At 37.6% G+C, this 23,421-nt stretch overlaps 3 protein-coding genes across 3 annotated transcripts; 1 reads left to right on the top strand and 2 right to left on the bottom strand.

Annotated features, from left to right (window-relative positions):
• Positions 1-2,990: 2,990 nt before the first annotated feature.
• LOC141821634 (uncharacterized) lies at positions 2,991-4,532 on the top strand. The gene is made up of 4 exons (XM_074709003.1): positions 2,991-3,242; positions 3,322-3,774; positions 3,848-4,016; positions 4,177-4,532. The coding sequence occupies exons 1-4, from the start codon at positions 2,991-2,993 to the stop codon at positions 4,530-4,532; spliced, it is 1,230 nt and encodes a 409-aa protein (XP_074565104.1).
• Positions 4,533-7,701: 3,169 nt separating this feature from the next.
• LOC141821272 (F-box protein At2g32560-like) lies at positions 7,702-10,352 on the bottom strand. Its single transcript, XM_074708678.1, is given in 6 exon segments — positions 7,702-8,125; positions 8,352-8,426; positions 8,534-8,712; positions 8,863-8,942; positions 9,328-9,963; positions 9,965-10,352. Coding segments are annotated over 6 exon segments (1,209 nt in total). The 5' UTR covers positions 10,016-10,352; the 3' UTR covers positions 7,702-7,937.
• Positions 10,353-12,522: 2,170 nt separating this feature from the next.
• On the bottom strand, positions 12,523-21,002 carry LOC141821054 (putative E3 ubiquitin-protein ligase ARI8). Its single transcript, XM_074708416.1, has 13 exons — positions 20,900-21,002; positions 20,674-20,764; positions 18,883-19,055; positions 18,670-18,774; positions 18,497-18,585; positions 16,882-16,989; positions 16,704-16,794; positions 16,515-16,604; positions 14,220-14,267; positions 13,980-14,051; positions 13,811-13,910; positions 13,604-13,730; positions 12,523-13,062 (listed from the first exon to the last, which is right to left on the bottom strand). Exons 1-13 carry the CDS (start codon positions 20,915-20,917, stop codon positions 12,783-12,785), a joined length of 1,392 nt encoding a protein of 463 aa, XP_074564517.1. The 5' UTR covers positions 20,918-21,002; the 3' UTR covers positions 12,523-12,782.
• Between the last annotated feature and the right edge of the window lie 2,419 nt (positions 21,003-23,421).

Genomic DNA, 23,421 nt, shown 5'->3' with positions numbered 1-23,421 from the left:
TTTCCACTCTTGAAGTTATTTGCATTTTATTATTTTTGCAGGTGAAGGTATGTCTACGTAATCACTAAAATAAATTTGACTTTCCGCAGCAATACGTCATCAACAGCTTGTAGTTCATTTATTTTAGTCCTAAAATTTTATATATTAGTTTTAATAAAAATTATTATATAAATTTAAATTGATTAAAAGGATAGTTCGGTGCACGAAGCTCTTGTCAATACGATATCCCAAAAAAGGATCATACCACATTAGATCTATTGTACATAATCTTTCCTTTCATATCACACGGCAATTTTACAATTGCGCTAAAGATTTTTTTATAAATTTAAATTGATTAAATTTAAAAAAACAATTCTTATACTATTATTATTTTTTAGATAATTTAAGTATTTTGCCCAACTAATTTTAGAGACAAATAATTTTTCCTTCACGGTAAATTCGAAACGGTAGCTTATGCACACTCAGAAACTAATCTCTAAAATATTTATCTCATTTTTAAATTTAAATCTCAATCTTTTAATTATTTCTATGAATATTTTACCACTATATTTTACCCCAGTGAGAGCAATCCTTATGCTATTTTTTAAAAATCTTTAGATCCTTGTTTAGGTTCTAAAAGGTTATATAGAACTTTTGTCCAAAATTATCATATGAATCTATATTGTTTAAAATTGAAAAACTGATGAAAATTAGAAAGGTCATATGGACCATTATATTGTCCCCTAGAGCTTCTTAGGGGTACGTACTTTTACTAAGATAATAAATCTAAGTGAACAGATATGTTGTGGGATCGTTTTCTTTCCTCACCTTGGAAAAAGAAATCCTTGCCTTTCTCACTCTGAAGAACCACAAAGTCACATAGTTGACATACTGAAATCAACTTGGAAATTGTTGTTAGAATTGTAAGAATTAAAATCAGATAAAAAAGTATTAGCAGTGATATATATGAGGAGAAGAAGAATCACACGCGAGGGCCTGAACTAAGTATTAGCCGTGACTCAGGGATTCGCAGTTCGATTCTCAGCTACGGCGTATTTATAAGAATTTTCTTTCAAATGGGAAACACAATCAAAAGATGCTGGGCATCTGGATTGGCCGCCGTATATATGCACTTCTCGATTTACTCTAATGGTCGGTGGAAAGTTTCCGTGGGACCGAGCCGACCCCAGGGATTGAGTCCATGAGACTGACTGAAATTTATCATTTTTTTAATGCATTGGATCCTGCATATATTTGATTTTTATAATTTAATATATGTATTAACTTTTAATATATAATATTAATCAATTTAAACTTTATCATGTAATATGAACTTAACTAAAACTATTCATTTAATTAATAATGCATGAACAATACAATCAAATCAGGAAAACAGTGACAATTTTTGTAAGATGAATGAAAAGGAATTCTTCTAGAATTGAAATTTCTCAAATGATATACATGAAAATGAATATTTACTTTGAATTAAACTACAAGCTTTAAATTATCTAACTGAATGTAATTATATTTCATCAAATCAAATCAAATTGTTAATAAGTCCTAGACACAAGTAGAAATTAAAAGATAGCATGAACATATGGGTTCATTTTTGGATCATACAATATTTAGAAGATTGGTCTGAATGGAAATCTGAATTATAATGCATTTGAGGATATCAAATAAGAACCAAAAAGAAAAAGCCCTAAATTAAAAAGCCAGTCGGGTTTAAGAAGACACTCAATTTTTACTTAGTTCAAGAGTTTTCTTTTCTAATTTTATGGAACTTCTTCTTTCATCAAAGCATCTTGAGAACTCAGAACAAGGTGGAAAAAAATTTTCAAAAAAGAAAAGGAAACAAAATCTTCGAATCCGGCGAGTTCATGATGAACCTCGTAGCCGCAAACAATAGCAGCTTCGCAGGCACGAGACATGCGGCCATGAGCAAGACTGCGGCTTAGGGCCATGACGGCGCACGAGCATACTCGCAGCCAGCCACAAGGGACCTCACGGTCGTAAGCGACCTTGTGACGCTAGCTGCTGTAAGAGATTCGAGCCAGGCTACGAGTTCGACGAGAAAAGGGGATGAATCTGTCTATCTATTCTTTTATAAACAAGCTATAAAAGGCATATACAGCACCCAGAAAACTTAATCCAATCCAAATAATAATACATTGTGAATGCTATTTTTTTTATATAATTATCTCATCTAATCATTCACATGGTCATGATTAACAGGGAGAGAAGACGAAGAAGAAGAGGAGGAGGAGGGTGGCAGCTGCAGCAGGAGCAGGGATGGCAATGCCAGGCAAGCAAAAAGAGCGCTGACAGAGATGTCACTACACGTGTGAGGCTACCTACCGGGACGCGGTCCGATCTCCGCGCCTCGCCGCACCGCTCCCCTCCCCCTCCCTTAATTAACCCCTCGCTCCATCCATCGTCGTATAGTAATTAATCTCTTCGATTATCTCCCCCTTAAGCACGAGATTGTGTAAAGATCTCTTCCTTCTGCGCTACTCTCACTCCCCGGCCCCTTTTCTGTAATTCATCCCCCTCCGAAAGCTTTCCGGCGGACGGCGGTGGTCCCTGAATCCGTGGGTAAGCGTATCAAAGTGGCACCAATCTTACTTACAGCCCTGCTCCTTTTTCCTTTTCTATTTTGTCGTTATTTTGTTCCCTTTTCTTCTTTTTTTTTTGGTTGTTGTTTTTTAATTTGTCACCTTGTCATTCTTTTTTCTCTGAATCTAGACGAACGAACGAAAGCAAGATTTCTGCTGCGCCGCTCTGAAGAAGTTCCCCTGCAACAAGAGATTTCGTTTGGTTTTGTTTTGTCTTTGTCTTTGTTTTTGAGTCTGAGAGGTGGATAAATAGTTTAGAGAGAGCGTGCAGGCGTTTGGTGGTATTTGCAATAGAGTAATATTATGGAAAGAGAAAGCGCGGCGGCGGCGGCGGCGGAGACGGGAGGTGGAGGAGGGAAGAAGGCGGGAGGGAAAGGAGGAGGTGGTGCGGAGGGGATGAAGAAGGGGCCATGGACGCCGGCGGAGGACGAGGTGCTGTTGGAGCATGTGAGGCGGCACGGGGAGGGGAACTGGAACGCGGTGCAGCGGCTGAGCGGCCTCGCGCGGTGCGGGAAGAGCTGCCGGCTGCGGTGGGCGAACCATCTCCGCCCCAACCTTAAGAAGGGTTCCTTCACCCCAGAGGAGGAGTTCCTCATCCTCCGCCTCCATGCCCAACTCGGCAACAAGTGGGCGCGCATGGCGGCGCAGGTATATATACCTATGCGTTTCTTCTTCTTTGATTTCCAGAAACTTGATCGTTGATTTCCTCGCTTCGTGGCCATGGCAGTTGCCCGGTAGGACTGACAACGAGATTAAGAACTACTGGAACACCCGCCTGAAGCGCCGCCAGCGCGCCGGCCTGCCCATCTACCCGCCGGAGTTGCAAGACGCCATCCGCTTTGGCCGCCGCCTCCAGCGTCAGAACCTGCAGGCTTCTCAGGGAACACCGCCGCCGTTGCTATCTGCAACCAGACACCACGCTCAGCTTCCTCCTCTGCAGCTCCCGCCGCTGCTGGACTTCGTCAGCTTCTGCCCTCAGCTGGAAATGACTCCCCCGCCGACTTCGCTCCCCTGCCAGTTGAGTTTCGCGTTCCCGGCCGCCGTCTCTCTCGCCGCCAACCACCCCTACGTCGTCTCTACTCCGAAAACCCCAGATGGGGCTGTGCAACTACGATCCCAATCCGGCGACGCTTATGTCGCCTCCTTATACGGTCAAAATGGAGCTCCCTTCGAACCAACTGTACCAAGAAGCTGCTGCCAGGGGAGGAGGCGGCGGGCCAAGAAATTGCAGGCTGACAGAGCCGCTTCTGCAGGAACCGCAACCGCTAGGTCTGGAGCATATCAAGACGGGGGAATTGTTGTCGCTGCCGTCCGTCGACGACCAGACCGTCAGATGGGGAAACCTTTTCTGCGCCGGAGATTACGACTGCGGCAGCGACCAGGCTGCAGGTTCCAAGGAGACTCCTTTGCAATTCGACTTCGGTGAGTCCCCCAACATGCAAAACCTCTCCGCTTCCTCGTTTCTTCATTTCATTGATCAATCAAGAAAACAGAATATCTTCATCGATTACTCCATCGGAAATTAATTAATCAATCTAAATGCATTCTACAATTCAAGCTAGACACTTTCTTTCCTTGTCAGTTTGGGTTGTCTTCTTCTTCTCTGCCGTTAATTTCTATCTCTACCTGCCGTGCCTCGTTACATGTATGCCTTCACGCTTTCTTTGTATTCCTTCTGAAGCTCTTCTTCTAGCAGGAACCAAGGGCGACGGTGAAGCACTGGGCGACAGAATGAAAGACATGGCTGAGTTTCTGGACCTGCCGGCTCCGGTGGTCCTAGACTGGTGCAACTCCGACAACGCGGAGCTATCGAGCGCACAGCCGACGACGGTTGTTGTGGGCGAAGACGTCGCAGTCGACATGCAGCAGCAGTTAGCTCCTTCGCAGGACTGGAACGTCAACTCCTGGCCGTGGAGCAACATGCCTGGAATTTGTTGATCGAGGATCCCTTCCATGTGACTCTGCAGTAGGGTTAGATCGACGTGTTTGTTTAAGAGCTGCTATGAACTTACATGCTGCATGAATGCAGAAGTAAATCGCTGTTTAGAATCGCACTATGAATCTATGTTGGATATTAAGTCTTGTGCTCACTCTATGTGCTTCTTCGACTTCAATATGCACCACAGAAGTCAACGCAGATCTCTGTTCTATCTTACACTTAAAAGAAATGCATATATATATACTAGTGAAAACACTGCGCAATATATATATATATATAGCTATGGTGATTCAATGGAAGTTTCTTGCTGCAAAATGTAGCCACTCCATAGGTCATATTCTATCCTATGATTTTATGATCATGATCATCATAGATAATGGAAGTTCCTTCTACGTATGATAAATTGAAAAATTGGTTTCATGACCATCTATGAGGATGAGGTAAATCGATAAATGACGGAAGGAGGACATTGTCTCAACTTCGTCAAAATTCGAATGCTCGTCCATTTCTGTAACTTTGTTCCGTCGTAACTAACTCAGTATGCCCCGAGCAATGAAAATTTCAATCTCTATAGAGATGGTGGTGATTCATGTCGTATCGTGATAATTATTTAATAATGTCGTTAAGATTAGTTGTATGCTAAATTATATTTTGCAAGACCTAAAATTAGTTAGGCTTGCCAAACTATTAGATTATATGATACAAAAACAGGTTAATCAGTTTTGTGTCATGATATTTATTTTTTTTCCTCTATTGATTACGTTATTTTGTTTAGGGTTAAAATCTAGTCGTGTCATTGTGTTAGGTCTACTATTTGTCGGTCCAAGCTATAGACTTGCACTCGATATAGAGAGAGCTATAACACCACCATATATAGGGGCAAGAAAGTATAACACAGGGCCTTCAGAGGTATAGCTGAGTTGCGATTACGATGCAGCAGACTTGCAGTCCCGCATTCACCGTGATTTACCTCCTCACAGATGGCAAGGGTTCCAACCTTTTGCAGCAAGAAGGTATAACACAGGCCCCAGAAGAGGGCAAGGGTTCGAATCCTGACGAAGCCAGGCAATACCCTGCGTCGTGATCAACTACACTTTCTCGATTTACCTCCTCACAAATATCGTGGGGTCGACCGTGTGGGGCCGCTAAGGTGGCGGATCCACCTTTACTATGCACAGTCTTCACGAGTGTGTGATGCAGTGGTAAAATACTTAAGAAATAAATAATAAAATCTGAGTTTGAATCTCTAGCGGCAAATATTTATGTTTATATATTATACATGGTTTTAGTCCTTTTGGCCGTTAAAGTGTGTTGGCAAAAAAGAGTTCAAATTCATATCATATGAGCATTATTGAATTCCTAGTTGTCTTCTACAAATGTTTATATTCTTTATTCATGATTTTAAGTTCTTTTAATCTCATTAATGTATTTTGGCTAAAATACATTGACAATTAAAAAAACCTCAAATTTATGCATCGTGTTATTGCATCCCTACATATGTGACAGATTTTGATTAGTCTTGCATGACAAAAGTGATCAAGAGGTAAGTTGATGTGTCAAGTCAGAAAGTCAATAGTCAACATCGAATAGATTGTTAGCTTGAATCTCACTCGGCTATCTCGGCCACTACCGTCTCGGCCAACACGGCCACTCGGCTGGCTATCTCGGCCATTTGGTCTCTCGGCCATTCGGTCATCTTAACCTGGATCATCTCAGCCACTCGGTCTCTTGGTCACTTGGCCAATCTCTCTCAGCCTCTGGGCCACACGACCACTCACTCGGCCACTCCATCTCTCTCAGTCTCTCGGCCATACGACCACTTAGTCACTCCATCTCTCTCTCAATCTCTCAACCACAATCACTCTACCTCTCGGCCTCTTGGTCACTCAAGCACTCTATTTCTTCGACCACTCAACAGCTCAACAACTTAGCTGCCTCATCTCAGCCACCTCATCTTGGTCACCACCCCCGCTTCACACAAAAACTATCAAAATCTCTCAAGCGTGTGATGTCTATCAAGGGGTTAGGATGGTTACGAGGTTATCAGACTTGATTCCCTGAGTCCCCTTGTGCCTCCGCATACAGTCAAAAGGTAAGAATAATCATCAATGCCGAGCCACAGGACAATTACAAGGTTGACAAACTTGGTCTCCTCGGCCACGACAGAGGTCTTCTCTCAAGTCGACGTGAAGATTTCTTTTTTGAAAGTATATAAACTCTTTCACATGTATGAGAAACTCTCTTAGCAACTTCATATATATGTTTTCTCTTCTGCATCTTCTTCCATCAGTATTAACTTGAGCGTCAGATCGGAGTGACTTATCAAAATCCCCAACACCCACCTACCCCTCTTATTTAGTCTCTCTTCAGGTCCCTTTATCGATGGGAGCGAAACTTTATGTGAGCCGGATTTTTGTTGACTGATGGCTTAACTGTCCACAACATCTAGCCGGAACACCTACTAATCTCGTAAAATGATTTTATGTCCTTTATCCATGATTTTTAGACCTTTTAGGTTATTAATTAAGTGTTATGGCTAAAAAATCTTAATAGTAAAGAAAAAAAGGTTAAGTTAATGTCATATAGGCACTATTATTTCCTACTGATCTCCTAAAATTGTTTATGCTTTAGGCCACGAAGGTGTTTTGAACAAAACATTTTGACGACTATAAAGAACTTGAATCCATGTTATATGGGCACGATTGTATCTCTACTACTCTCTTAAAACTACCAAAGCATTAAATACAAATATTTAACTTAAATCATATTGAGTAAACTGTCCTAGTTAGACTTAACCACAAAGGGAAAAAAAAACCAATTCTCAAACAGATGAATGAATGAAAAAGATTTTATGATTAATGTGGTGGGAGATGGTTAATAGTTTTGGTGAAGGCATAAGAGTTACTTATTATGTTTGGGTTTTTAACTATGTAATTCTTGGCATGAATTAAGTATATCTTGCACTTCAATCATCACTCTTAAGTGGTAAGTCTCTTATCCACAGTAGTGAACTTTGACAACAAATTGATCATTCAGCATTGTCTTCAAAAACAATTGAAGTGCTTACTAGCAAGTATTTATCATAGCTAAAAGTTTCATTCGATGTAGCGGTAGCAAGAATCCTGCGGCATAAGCATTTAAACGATCGATAGAGGTGTAACGATCCGGTGAATCAAGTATATATCCAATCTACATTCCATTTTCCTTGTGTTCTACATTATACAGTTTAAGTTAAACAAGTAGAGCTGGGCTAATGAATTAGTTGTCGATTGCCTTTGATAAAAATTTTGGGGATGAATGAACTACTAATCAATTCACCTCTTCTTCGCACACATGAATGTCAAAATTTTAATTTGGTGGAATGATCTGGTGCAAAAAGTACTCAAAGGACTTGCAATTGCCTTCTATTCCAGAACATCTGTAGGCCAAAGCTGTCTCCACTTGGAGATTTCCTCCTTTTTCTGAAGTTTTCTGATTCCTCCATAGAACCCATCTGTCTCATTTCCTTCCTCTTTGTGATCCCTTCTGTCCACCAAAGTTCGTCTCCACCTTGAACCAGGTGTGTACTGGTTGAACTCTAAGATCACAGTATCTGATCAAAAAAATCAAGTAATCTGAGAGATCTTGAGGCAAGCAAGGAATCCTACTTTAGATATCATTTCACAACAGAAATTTCCAGTGTTCACTGCAAGATAATGAGAGAAAAGTCCCTAGGAGCTTAAATGGCAAAAAGTTCTACATTCTATGATTCAAAGAACAATGATCCGGTTGTGGGAGTAATCGATTTATGGTAGTTATACCGCAGAAGAAATGCTTACCGCTAAGATGGCAACGGCAAAAATGCTCACTTCCATCACAATTTTCTGAGTGACCTACAACACCATACCACCAGCCTGCAAAACATATATAAGAGACACTTAATTGTTGGCTTGCACAATTCAGAATCTCCTCTGCATTGTAGTTGTAACTGCTAGGGAAATGAGACTAATGAGTGGCTCACCATATGGAAACTCTTTGTTTCTTCTCCATTGAATTTCAATATGATCGCCGGGGCGCAGATCACTCAGGTAGTCGGAGTTATGAAGAACATGAGCAGGAGTACTCACAGGAGATACTCGAATTCTGTCCCACTGCACTCCCTCCTCTATCACCACAGTTCGTCTTCCATGCGGCGGGTACCTAGAAGACAGGGCATAGGCTAAGTTTAACAGTAATTCATTCACACACATTTCCCTTCTAGATGATGGTTGATAGACAAAGTTGCTTGACTCTTGCTATTGCTTGGGGCTAAATTTTTGAGGAGAAGCAAGACATTAATTCTTCGAATACCTCGCGTGAAAAGTATCGGTGCGGCAATCGTAACTAACTTCAGCATCATAGCAGGACAGCATGAATCCCACATGCCCATGCTGCAGATTAGCAGTGTAATTCTCAGTGCCATAATCTAAAAGAAGGAAGCAAAACTTGTAGAACAAAGTCATAACCTTTTCGCAATGTAACAATCCAAAGAACAGAACTAGCATAAATAAGCTTCAAAGCATGCAACAATTGTCCCAGTATCATCAAAAATTGATGAGTCTATGGCAAATACAGCAAGATTGTTGAAAGATAAGTTCATAGTTGCTAGCCAGACGCTTTAGGCTAAGCTTATCTATCTAAAGAGTGGGTTTAACAATGCAAATCCATCTTCTACCTTAAATCAAATTGTCATTGAGATCTATGCATCATCTTAAGAACGAGGGTGGAAAGAAAAAATTAGAAGTGGTTGAGAATGCTTGTGATTGTTGCATATACCTCACGGTTGTAAACCTGTGCGGGGAACCAGAACCTGCCAGTTTCCAAAGCTCGGTACCAAGAGATGATGGAGTCGTTGGGCAAAGGGCAGTTCAGCTTTTTCCCACTCTCAGAGGGGAGCCTGAGGCAAGAAAGAGGCCACACATGCGACGCCACCTCGATCCACCTCCTCCATCCTTTTCTGGCCTCTGCAAGGGACGCCGGAGGGTCATCTGCGGAAGCTACGTACTGCTCCCACTCCCTATGCGCTGCGTCGCCGATCACCCTCCCCCATTTCTCCTTCATGTGCCTCTCCCACAGGTGGTCGCTCATGCACCTCTCTCTCAGGGAGCTGCACACCGCCGCCATGCTGCACAGCCCGGAAGGCGTCAGCCGCCCCAGGACGCACTCCAGAGCCAGCTCCGGCAGGTCCAGTACCGACATCCCGGACGACGACCCCGCGCGCTCCACTTTGTCGGCGCGGCTCTTCCTCGGAGAAGACTTCATCGTCGAAGGCGGAAGGCCAGGTGTTCGGCCGGCGAACGGCCTGCAGCTCCGGAACAAATGCACTGAAAAGAAGAGCAGTTCCTGGCAGAACAGGACGGAGAGCAGCCTCATCTCACTCGCCCACGGAGGCATGGGAAGCAGGGGGAGGCACCTTAGAGAGGAGGAAGACGAATAGGAAGAACGACAGCAGCAAGAAAAGCATCGCAAGAACACGCTCCCTTTTGGAAAAACAAATTGCAGGATGGAGACGTGAAAGAAAAGAGGAAGGAGTTCGAACAGGCAGAGGGGCAGGCGACCCTCCTCAGTTCATGGGAATCTCCTTCCTCTCTCGTCGCTCTCTCCCAAGGTGCCTTCCTTGCCTCAGATAAACCAAACAATGAGAGATCGGGGAAGGAACAAAAGGCCAAAACTTTATAATAATCCTTATTCTATAATTGGCGGAGATCGCATGGATATGCTTTTCTTGGGGCGAGGGAGAAGCTAAATTTGAAGCAAAGGCAGCGACCATGAGCCTGCCTGCTTGCCGTTGCCGCTCATGATCGTCCCCCGTTCGCTTCTCTTCTCTTCTCTTAATACTGCGCAAGCGGTTGGCAGACGCGATAGGTGATCGGCCATACAACTACCGTATAGTTAAAGTGTTGATTACAATCGCTTTTACGGGCGACGTGGTCGTGATTAATAAATTTAATTAACCAGCAGCTATTAAATTCAATTAGTCAGATCATGATACCGGGGCAATGGTACAATAGGATATCCGGGTTGTAATTCAGGGACCCGTGATTTGATCCCCAGCTACGGCGTATTTGTAGAAATTTTCCTCCAAATGGGGAACGCAATCAAAGGATGCTGGGCATCTGGATTGGCGCCGTATGCGCTTCCCGATTTACCTTGGTGGTCGGTGGGAAACTTCTATGATGCGTGCACTTTTCACCTCAAGATTAAGTCGATGGGACTTCCGATCTGAGAAATATCATTTTTTTTTATCATTAGTCAGACCATGGATAATTTGATTCCCAACTGTGAATTTGCAGAAATTTTTCTCTAAATAAAAATATGACATTTGGGTGTAAGTATGCCAATGCATTTGGGCGAGACAATGTTAAACGTGAAGGTCATCATATCGAAACAAAAGAGGAAGGGCAACTAGATAAAGTTGAGCAATCGATTTAAAATCAAATTGACCAAATTAATTTAATAGAAATCGAATAAATTGATTCCATCAAATTTTTCAATAAAAATCTAATAAATCGATCGAATTAATCAAACTTTTCAATAATGATACATTTCTATCCGATTTAATTAACTTTTAAATTTTAAATTGAGCGCCCGTGATGTTGAATTTCAAAGAACAATATCAGTATGGTATTAATGTTGATTTTCAAAACCAACAATATCAGTGTTAGTTTTTAAAAAGCAATATCACAATGGTATTGTTCTCTACCGGTTTAGATATTTAAGTTCAATTTAATTGAATTAAGAGTTTAAATCAAAATCGAATCAAATTATTATAATCAATAAAAAATAAAAATAAAATTTTGAAATAATAAAATTAAACTTTTAAATTTGATCGGCTCAATCAGTTAATTAGATTTAACTCGACTGAGTTCCATGACTACACGTTGGACACAAATTATCAGAAAGAAAGAAAGGTGAAGAGGTGTATCAACTAAGAGCAACGCTATGCGTTAGAGATGGCAAACCAAGAGATGCATCGACAAATCGAAAAGTTATAACTTCTGACCAACATAATATTAGAATAATAAATAAACATCAATAAATATACCAACAACAAGATGAACAATAATGCACAATAATTAGTGATGCAAATATATTCTCCCAAAGTTGGAGATAGTTAAATAAACAGATATATGTGAGTGAGTGAGTGCAACTGCCAACTACATTTATAGCCTGTAGTTAATGTAGGTGACCTGTTTACGCAACTTGTCCATAAATGAACGCAGAGGTGGAACTCTGGATATAATTATTTGAAGGCCGACATAGTTAATGTAGCATTTCTTTCAGTTTTATATTTAATCCATTTTGACAGAAATTTCGATGAAGTAATAAAGAAGTTAATCCATTTTTTTAGCCAAGTTCACTAGGAATGTTGATACACAGGACAATAGAGGAGATGTTTCCAAGATTGAAAGGGTCAAGTTGTTAATAAAAAATAAAGCTAGTAAATTATCATATTATAACTGTTTTTCTAACAAATCATGTCTTTTGCCAGTTTATTAACTATTAAGGAAACTATTTTTCAGTCAAACCTTTGAAAATGTTAAATTAATATAATTATTATCCTTTTCCAGTGATTGGATATCTCAACTCTAGTAATTAATTAACTTAATATCATCATGTTCCTTTATACCATGTCTTTATCATAGAACTTGACAGATGGTGTAGAGGAACATGATGATGGGAAGCTTTTGTTTTAAATCATGCTACATTAATCTAACATTTGAAATGAAATGAGTTGTACACACTTGGAAGTGATTGATGTGAGTGATCATCTCAGTGTTTGATTGGTGTGAGACTGAAAGTAGTAGAAGTAATAGTAAAAGATGCTCGTCAGGGTGGATTAGTTGATATTTTTCCACAGGACTTCACTAGCTAGATTGTTCATGGCCGAGCATTAGCAACTTGTAAGAAATTCTCAGAGTGCTTAGAAAAGACACACAATTGCAAATATATATATATAGATAGATAAATAGATAGATTATATAGACTATACAATAAACAAGCAATGAAACTATCAGCACATAATTTAACAAACGTACAGGAAGATACTGTTTCTTTGTCTCATTTTTCCCTCTCCTCCTAGTATGTTCCTGTTATTTCATAGCCCTTCTTGCAATGTGCAAATAACCTAAAAGATCCTGTGGAATGCTCACAGAACCAGATCCTACTGAATAACTTAAAATGTTTCTTTATAGACAGATGAAAGTGGCATTAGGAAAGCACTCAGTGTTTCATCGCTGATGCTCACACATCTGGCATGCCTTGGCGGATTTGGGGTTGGCATAGGTGCAGTGATCGCAGGACCAGAAGTTGCTCTCATCCAAGCTGTGACTGGGACCAGCTAATCTGGAGCTGTTTCCTGTGGCTTTAGACTTGCCGCCCTTTCCTTTTGAGCCCAAACCCTTAGAGCTTGAAGTTTTACTGCACGTGGCCTGGCTATTGGAAGAACCAACGTCCTTCAAACCAGTCTCCAGGGCTCGGACTAGGTTTTCAAAGTAGTTGCGGGTCACACTGAAATTCGAGTGAGACAACAGAAAAGGCAAATGAGAACTGTCGTTAGAGAATGCATGATAAGATATGATCCTCACATAGGAAATAAAGAACTAGAATGCGCACGAGTGTCCCATTGAATTTGGAGGATTCTGGGTGTGCAGATGAGAATAGCATAAAGCAACTCAGAAGAAAGATGTGATTGGGTGTCCCGTCGAGTAATGAATGATGGCACAATGCATTGCTAAATAGGTGTGCATTAACATCAAGAAATCAAGCAAATGCCCAAAATATGATATGACCTACAGGAGAAAAGGGACATTTTCCCTTCCAGCTCCACTAAGTCAATTAGGTACTTGTCAATTTTATGCACAACCTATGAAATATCTAATATGATATCATGACAAAATTATTGAATCATGCAATTAGAATACACAATGAATTCTGCTACTCAAGAATCCTAATGTAATTTTATAACGTAGAGCAGCTTATACAACAATTTAAGTGATATATTAAATGCCAAACTCCAATTTGCCTATATATGAGACTTAAACAGAAGTACCTCGTCAAGCCAGCTAACTTAGTGCGGAAATCATTGAAATCCTTCATTGGAGTTTCGGCATCAAGGTATACTTGGAGCTCCTTCTCAGCACATTGATGAAGACGTTCCAATCCAGACTCAGCCTCACCTAAATAAGAAATAAACATATAATTAGTTCAGTAGTGACATGTATTTGCAAGCTGAAAGAATGGTTGATGCCATATGTACCTTGCAAATATTCAAAGAACTGCCGCTTTGCATGTTCATGCTCAGGAAGGTAAAAACCATAGGCATATGTCCATTTCAACACCCGCCTACACTCCACTATCTAATATTGACAGCATGAGGTATGTCAGCACACAATCCAGATATAACCGGACACCATTTCTTATTTTACCTGTAACCAGGCTTCTATTATAAACTTGAGCTGCGACTCAGGTTGGCTTTGCCGGTCACTCAGCTTCTCAAGCTGACACAAGGAAACTCTTATAAAGGTTTTGTATTACAAGAAAGCACTGTGGAGAAAACTGTCAAGTAAAAAATGCCACCTTCAAGCCATGCTTACTTCAATAAGCATGGTAACAGTTAGAAATATAGTTTCAGAACTACAACCCTATAAATACAATCAACTCTTTACCTTCTCATTTTGCATGCTATGTAAATCTGACAGTGCCTTTTGTCTTGACTGAAAATAACAAAAAAATCTACGTTAGGTGGCAATTTGGAGAGATATAGTATTTAATTTCAAGAGAAAGCAACTTGCACAAAATGAGAAATAAAACCAGAATTAAGGGATTCAAGATTCAAGAGCATGCAATAAAATCAAGTGCTATTTTACCAGATGAAGAAGTAAACTATCAAATATCTTCCGAGTTCTGACGAATAATGAGAATAATGAAAGTACAATCTAAGTAAAATAAAGCGTGGAAATATATTATCTAGAACTAAAAACTAAAATCTTTCTCCCTGAGAAAAGGCTTCGGTTAGCCTACAAATAGATAGTCACAAATGCATTTGCAGAAGATTGTGTAGCTTTGCCTTCAAGTGGTTCTATTCCCTATTATATCATCAACAATATCAGCCTACAAATAGATATCAACATGCTTGTAGATACAACAATATCAGCAACAACCAAATCTTATCCTATTAGGTGGGGTCGGCTATATGAATCTTTCTATGTCATTGGGTTCTATTCCCTATTATATCATCATTTATATTTAAATTAATTTTATCTTATTTTATTATTGCTAATTAAGTTTTTTTTATCTTTCTCTTCCTCGTTTGATGTGCACATTTGTAACATGCTTCTAGATAATTCAAAGTATGTCAAGAACAAATTGAATAAGTTACAAACCTATAACAATCTACCACTTAATTTGTTTGCTTCAAATTTAAGCTTATACAATTATAAAGTAAATTAGAATTTTAGAGCAACAAGTTACAAAATATAAGCAACTAATAGGAATAGTTACACCCAAGGTTTAAAATTTTGAGCCGTGTTAGAGTTTTAATTTATGATCAGAACAATACGGTTTCGATACTGTATCATACTGTATCGATAAAGTTTCAGTAATTTTTTAAATATAAAATATATTAATTTCTTTTTCTATTTTTCCTAATAACTTAGTCTTTGTTTATTGGAGGGGGAAAATTAACAATGAAGGGAAAGGGAAGAGAAAGGAATTAACTATAAAAAAAACTATAAATATATATCAATAAGAAAAGAAAGGAAAGAAAACAAACAAAAGCCCGGCATTGTCAATCGGCCTCGTGGCAAGGCAAGGGCGCCACGAGGTCGTGATAGCTTCACAACCTCACGGAGGCCTTCGCGAGATGGTAAATTCTACCCACGCCAACTTGCACAACTCGATATCTGATTCCATGGTTACACCTTCTAACATCAACATTAATTTCATACATCATATGTGCATATTTGTTCTTATAGCATCTTATAGAGATTACTTCAAGACATATTAAATAATGCTCCTAGGGCATTTAGTGTTGAAATTGATTTCATGACATGTGCGAAAATATATCTCAACTAAAACTTAGACTAACACAATTATATTGTGTACATCTCATTTTATCTGATTCTAGCATCATTCCTCTTCACTACTATTGATGCTTTAGTTGATGCATCTCCTCATCTCGTTTCATCTACTCCCCATGATCGATAAAAAAAATCAAAGGATAAGTCACGAGAAGTGAGAATCTTCTTGTCTCTAAACTATGCCATTGCTTCTCCACTTTTACCCTCCCCTCTTTTTAGTGTAAACATGAATTATTTATTTTAGGTTTTTAACCCCATATAATAGGATGTATCTCAAAAAATATGAAACATCCCTTCCAAACCATACATACAACTTTTATAGAATATGGCTTTGCACAAATTCTATATGTATCTATGAATCTTCTTGTCTCCAAACTATGTCATTGTTTCTCCTCTTTTCCCTTCCCCTCTCTTTTTAGTGTAAAGACGAGTTACTTATTTTAGCTTTTTAACCCCCATATAATAGGATGGATCTCAAAACATATGAAAGATCCCCTCCAAACACATTCATAGAATATGGCTTTCCAGCAATTCTATATGTATTTATGAAAACAAATTTTGTTTACTCACATTAAATAGATATCTTTTCTCACCTTTTCTTATTAAGATAAAAAATCCTATTTTTTCCATATCCAAGGGGTTGGTAAGTACTTAGGTTTCCGAAACTGTGTAGTATAAAAAGAAGCGTTCTTAATCATTCTTATTTGACTCAGACTTCTTTTTTTAAATCGAGGTATTTTTAAAAACAAATATGCAAAACTCAATCTCAACTAATTATCAGTATCAGCAACCGATAGGTTCTAAGTAAAATAAATGTTTGGATAACTTCTATAGCAAAAGTAGAAGAGTAGAACTAATTAAAAGGATTGACAGCTCACGTACTGACTGATTAGTTGCCCAACGTTCATAGTAATGAGTATATCTTTCCAAAGAATTTTTAGCCATTTCTCTTCTCCTTTCAGATTCATCATACTGAAAACAGTCATATAGCCAAAAAAAAGGAAATCCAAATTGTCAAGATTGTGAAAGCTATTTCACAGTGATAAAGTAAACCCATGAATTAAAATATACCGCTCCTTCTTGCTTTGCAGCTTCATAACGGTTACAGGCATAAAAGCCACCAGTCCTTTCCCCATGTTCTGACCATGCACCAAGGCATAGCCTACAACAACGTTCATCATACAAAAGAACTGGACGAGTAGAACAACAAAATAATGAGCGCACTAAGTTTGTGAATATCAAATTTTACCAGCAAAACTCGAATTTACAAGGAGGTGTGCATGTAATATGCATGCATCCTTGGTTTTTCTCAATTGGACGCTTGCACTTAGGACAGGGTTTTGAATTTGCCAATATCCTAGAAACGGAAACAATTACATTACAATTTGATCAACAAATAAAATAACACATTTTTGTGAAAGAAAAAACACATTATGGACACCCAATTCAACATGAATTTTAAAAAGGTAAAATGAGACTCAGATATCATTCAATGCACGACTATAATGTCCACTGTTGAACATAATGTTACAATGCTCCATGAAAAAGTTGTTGTACAAGTTAAATAAGTATTTTTTTCTAAAAAATGAGGGAATTAAAAAGTTCCAGGTAGCATAGATAAGGAGTTTGAATGTTATTGCCAAAATTGTTGGTTCACATCCCTCCTTCATGCCTCCTATGAAATAAATGAAATGAAAGGAATAGAATGAACACCAAAGTCACATATCTTCCTAGTCTTCTCCCTATCCAAAGTTGAAATATCGAGTTAAACATTAGAATAGAAACACTCGAGGATTCAGTATATCAAAATATTTAACTATAAGATCTATTATATTTCTGCCTGTAAATTAAATATAACGATTCAAGTTGCATGTGACATCTTTACCTATATTAGTTAAGTTACAATATCAATGGCTTTAGAATCAAGTTGCACGTGCTATCTTTTGCCTATATATTAGTTAAGTTACGATATAAATGACTTTAGAATCAAGTTGCATTATATTAGTTAAGTTACAATATCAATGGCTTTAGGTCATCTTTGCCTATATGTAAGTTATGATATCAATGGCATAGAATTGTGTTCTTTCCTTATGAATCTGAAAAGACTAAGTTAATTAGTTTTTGACAATAAGGCACATCTTAGTAGATAATTGGGGTATTTTTGGTAATTATAAGATGTCTAAAAGTCCCCAAAGAGATGAGGGATAAATTAGTAGATATACATGTAGAACTTTCAATATTATAAGGGGATGGTTCAGGTAAATCAATAAACTAAAGTTACTATAAACATAAGGGAAGAAGCAGTACAAGGAGAGAAAAATATGTTGGTTCTTGTTTGTATATCTCTATTCTATATTCCATCAAACTCCTTTTTTGTGGCGACTGCACAACTTCTTATTTATGTGGGAGCCATAAATGTTTTAATTATATTTGCGGCAATATTTAAGAATGGTTAACAAAATATTCTAATGCTTCAAATTTTTGTACCATTGGAGATGGAGTCACTTCACTGGTTTGTACAAGTATTTTTTTCATTGATTAATATTATATCAGATACATCATGGTATGGAATTATTTGGATGACAAGATCATTATAGAACATTCCTCATGAATCTGAAAAGGCTACTTAATTTAGTTTTTGACAATACGGCACATCTTAATAGATAATTGTGGTATTTTCAGTAATTATCATAAGATGGGTAAAAGTGCCTCAATGAGATGGGGGATATAAATTAGTAGATATATGTGTAGAACTCTTAGTATTTATAAGGGGATCATTCAAGTAAACTGATCAACTCAAGTTACTATAAACATAAGGGAAGATGCAGCTAAGGAGAGAAAAATAAATTGTTCATCATGATTACCAGTTCATATTCTCCGATTCAGCACTGTTTTTCAGGATCCATTTTGCCACTGTATCACAATCAACTGGCCGATGAGCTTCCTCGGTACACTGTGATTTTCATTTCAGCAACCCCAAATGTTAATGCAAAGGTAGATAAAAATAGAATAAAATCTAGGCATCCAGAATACTTACATTCCAACAGAAGCCATATGAACAATTGCAGCAAACATCATAGGTTCCACTGCCAATTACATACTCAACTGCAAATTCACAACCAGGTGCAGGGCACCATTTTGTCTGCATGAGGAAAATTATGAAAATGCAAGATCGACCACAAATTTTCTTTCACAATATTTTCATCCTTGTGTGAATCAAGAGATATATCACTTGTTTCTGAAACATTACCTTTCTATTATCTTCAATATAAGATCTAAGAAGATAGCGAGAATGCTTCTCTTTATCTTCATGACTAGCCAATTGATAAATCATATCTTGGCCAACAGCAGCGCCACATAATGGATCAGGGCATCTCAACATTAAGCATCCAGGGCCATCACTTATCGACGTGCCAATGTAACCTGCATTAGAAAGAAGATATAAATCAACAAAAAGCTACAGCATCACTTCTGAAGAGTCAGATAAGTTAACTACTGGTACACAGTATTACCATCATATCCTCACTGCTGCCAAGTTAGTAAACGAATTACTAAATTGACAGACTATAGTGATACAAATTGTGCATAAATAGCATCCAGAATAGGAAGTAGGTACATCAGAAATGTATAGTTGAAAAACTCATCTGATGCTGATCAAGATTGGCCAAGTTGGATCAGAATCTGCCACGGCCAATTTCAAGAACAGCCGATTTCAGACATCATTTCAAAATCCTGAGAACGAGCAAAAACACAAGAACAGCAACTAGGGGAAAAGGAAAGAAGAAAAAAAGTGGAAATTGGTGGAAAGCGATGGAAAAAGGAGGATGAAGTCAGGGAAGATTTGAAGAACCAGCAGATTCATTACAAAAACAGCAACAATCAAAACTGGGAAGAGAGAAGAGATGAGCCATTGAATGCCCGCAACATTAGAGGAAAGGTGATGGAGAACCATTAGGTTGTAGATGGCAAAGGGCAACTAGTGCAGGTTGGCCTAATCTTCAGTAGCTCATATGTGAAGCAGAGGAGGAGTAAAGGATGTGGTGGTCAGCAGATTGCATGAGAGGCAATGTTGTAGACTTTAGGTTTTATTAATATTTAAAAAATAATTAAGCAATAAATGTTAAATTTAAAAGAAGGGTTGCTCAATATTTAAATAACAACAATAATGTTTGGTTAAATCTTTCCAAGAAAATTGTTAGATTACAAATTAATTGTATCTGAACTCTATAATCAGCATTAAGTTTGATTAGTACATCATTAATTAGTTTTAAAAATAAATGTTAATAATACTTGAATAATAATTTAAAACTTATTTTTATAAAATCTATTATGCACATTATCAATAATAATATGTTAAATACAATGCAAAAATAAACTATTAGTTGATAATTTAAATGATTTATACTATTTAAGAGATATTATTAATTTTTACTATCATAAATTAATTTTTTAATTGTATCTTAATGTCTTTAAAATAACAATTTATCAAAATATTGTTTAAAGGGGCAAGGGGAACATCTCATGTAGGGGAGAGGGGCTACTAACGTGCCAAAGTGGGAGCTTTTATTTGATTTGAGAAGGACAATTAATTAATAATCAGATTTATTCAATTAATATTCCAAAAATTGTAATTTTTTATTATTTTGTTTAATAAAAACCGCTTACAGTATTTTGATCAAATATTTATGCATTATGTTCTTAATAATAAGCAATATAATGCATCATAATCTTTGTAATTATTAGATTTTTCCATTTTCTTTTTTGCTCCATATGTTAAATAGCTTTGTTATATCAGTTTCATCTTTTTTAAAATGCATTGCTGACGAAACAAAAAGATAGTTTGCTCTCATGTTATCCAGAAAATATTGAAATAAACCTAACCAAAATAACTTTTCTCTTCATCTTATTAACAATATATATTTATCACTTTAATAGATTCAAGAACCTATTATCAGAAAGTGATGGGGTTAGGTGAAAGCAGTGCTAGATTACTATGAACTAAAACTGTGATATCTAAAACTATTCTCAGGAACCAACTTACCTCTCCAGCAAGTGCCACAAAAAGGATGACCACAAGCAGCAGAAGCCATCATGTCTTGAGTGTAGTTCTCAAAACAAATCCCACAAGTAAGCTGCTACGATCGAAGGTGTTCATGAATAACAAACAAAAAAAGTCAAAATTAATTGCACTAGTTGTCAAATAGAATAACTCCATCTGCAACAGACATTAATAAAAAGTAATAATGTAAATTGCAAAGTCATCTTACTTCTCTATGGTTCTGCATTTCAACTTGTTTTTCCAACAGACCGACAATCTTTCGAACGTGTTGTTCATCTGCAAACCACTCATCGTTTACTCGACTAACACTCCTGCAGAAGAAAAGGTTGACACAGAAGAAAATTGAAGTGTAAACAAAAGTAAAATGTTTCTGGTAAAAACAATACCAAGCAACAATATGGAGAAGAGTTAACACATTTATAATAGTCCATGAAAAGGTATGAATAGAAGGATCAAAGAATAAATAAAAGAAATATTTTCCTGAAGTGGGAGAGTTTGATGCAACTATATTCTATCATGGATGCCTAACACGATCACATACATTCAACCATTGGATTCAAATAAATTGTCAGATTTTTTACATCTTATTACATGGCGTGTTCAACTGACAACTGTAATATCATGGACAAAAATTAGACAGCTTTTATGGAGCATCAAAAAAATGAAATGAAATTCTCAGCGAGCCCCAAACAAATAACAGCATTCAACCTCTAAATTAACAGAATTTAGAATTATATTACGGTTTATCCTGTTGGGGATCTAAATGAAAAGCATTTATCCTTCAATATACCTATTTACAAAAAATATATATATACAAAAGCACAATAAAATATATGTAGCAATTATAAAATCATAACAATAAGATTTACATGGGAACCCCTTTTAGATGAATGGAAAAAAGCACAAGGCAAATGTGAGAAGTCCACTATGAGAAGAATTATAACATTTTGTAAGGTGGCCAAACTGGTAAACTAACTGAAATGAAATCAGAGAGAGAGAAAAATGATCTCACTGAATTTGGCAACTCCTCAAACACTAAGAAAAAAATCCAAAATAAGAATGACTCACTTTTTCTTATTTCCCCTTTCTTTTTCTCCCTCTCTATTTTTCCCTTTCTTCCTCCCTCGCCTGTCTGTTTTAAATCTTTGTCTTTTAATTACAACAGTCAACAAAGATAACAAAGTTCGCTGTTTGTCTTCACCCAATTCACCATGCAGTACCAACACCAAGAACAACCCAATTGACATAAAATTTCCAATTATACCACTTATTAAAAATTTGGTGTCTTATTAAGTTTTAATTACACCTTATTCTATTGGGCAATCTAAATCATGCAGGACATAATGTATCCCCTATCTACGATTTAAAAAGGGATACATACAATGAAAACCATGCATTTTTTAAAATACCATAGTATTCAGCAAGCGATTCAAAGACTATGCAATTTGGGATAAATACTTGGAAAGTATAGAAAGGATCTTTTCAGAAGCTCATGACTACCATCTTGTCCATACTGGAAATTACATCAGATAGAAGGCCATCATACTCAATCAAGAGCTAATTTTCCAAACCAAGAGTAATTATTAGGAGCTGTACTACATATACATGGCAACAAAATTATATAATATTAGCAGAAAACTGATGATATTTACAGCTGATTTTAACAAGGAAAAGAAACATTCGAAGAATGTATTGAAGATACACATTACCATTGATAATGGCGTAGAAGAATGCATGCATCTGATCTTGGTATTGAAAGCACAGTTGATACCCTACTAATGTCTTCTTCCTGGCGCAGTCGTATATCAGCTTCACTTAAAATAGTATAGTTTTGCTACAAGTGTGAAACATAGACTTGTTAGAAAAACGCATAGTCCTAAGAAATAAATGGTAGAAACACACCAACAAAAGTCATGGTAGGCTTGAAGGAATTCCTTCAAAATGTTGGTTAAAGAATGAACTTCTTCATTAAAATGTTTGACTGTTGCGAACATGAATACTTAAAAGCACCAAAATATAAGACACATGCAGATATTCAACATTGTGATGGACTTCCTGCTCAAACATATGCAGATATTCAAACATTTCTCCAGCTACATCATATATGGGCATTTTACATTTCGAAGATGATTCCAAGGTACTTTCTACATATAAACAAACATTAAACCAGTAAAATACAAATGGCAATTTGATGGAAAACATGATTTCCTTCATCGAGAATATTCTACTAAAAAGCAGAGGTGCAAAAATTGCAAATCAAAGTCACGCAAGTCTTAATCTACCCAGATGCCATACAAGATGGGAAGGGGCATTGTCTTCGGTTAAGAACACGATTGATTTTATTTCCATGAAAATCTACGGCGATATAAACACATTGCGGCTGAAAAGGAACTTTTTTTTCTAAAACAAATTTCACGAACAAAATCATTCTCAAAACGCGAAGAGTTTCTTATACGTATATTCAAACCGTTAAATCTAACACAGCCAATCCTCGATCCGATCTGATCTAAGCAGAAAGTATGCCATCGATCCGACAGTGGGCAACGAAAAGGTCCCTTCCTTCCGCAAGACAATAAAGACTAACTTCACAGCAGCCCAATCGAAGCACCACAGCTCAAGAAAGGTAGAAAACAGAAAGTCATTTCAGTTGATTCCCCTCACCTGCTGGCGATGATAGGCGATGTCCTCGGAGCCATCCGACTCGTTGTCGACGAAATCGAAATCGTCGCC

The sequence above is a fragment of the Curcuma longa genome, chromosome 2 (genome assembly GCF_044706935.1).
Source record: "Curcuma longa cultivar G26 ecotype Majalengka, Jawa Barat chromosome 2, ITB_CL_G26_1.1, whole genome shotgun sequence".
In the NCBI taxonomy this organism is placed as follows: Eukaryota; Viridiplantae; Streptophyta; class Magnoliopsida; order Zingiberales; family Zingiberaceae; genus Curcuma; species Curcuma longa.
This window is presented reverse-complemented; position numbering and strand designations above follow the sequence as displayed.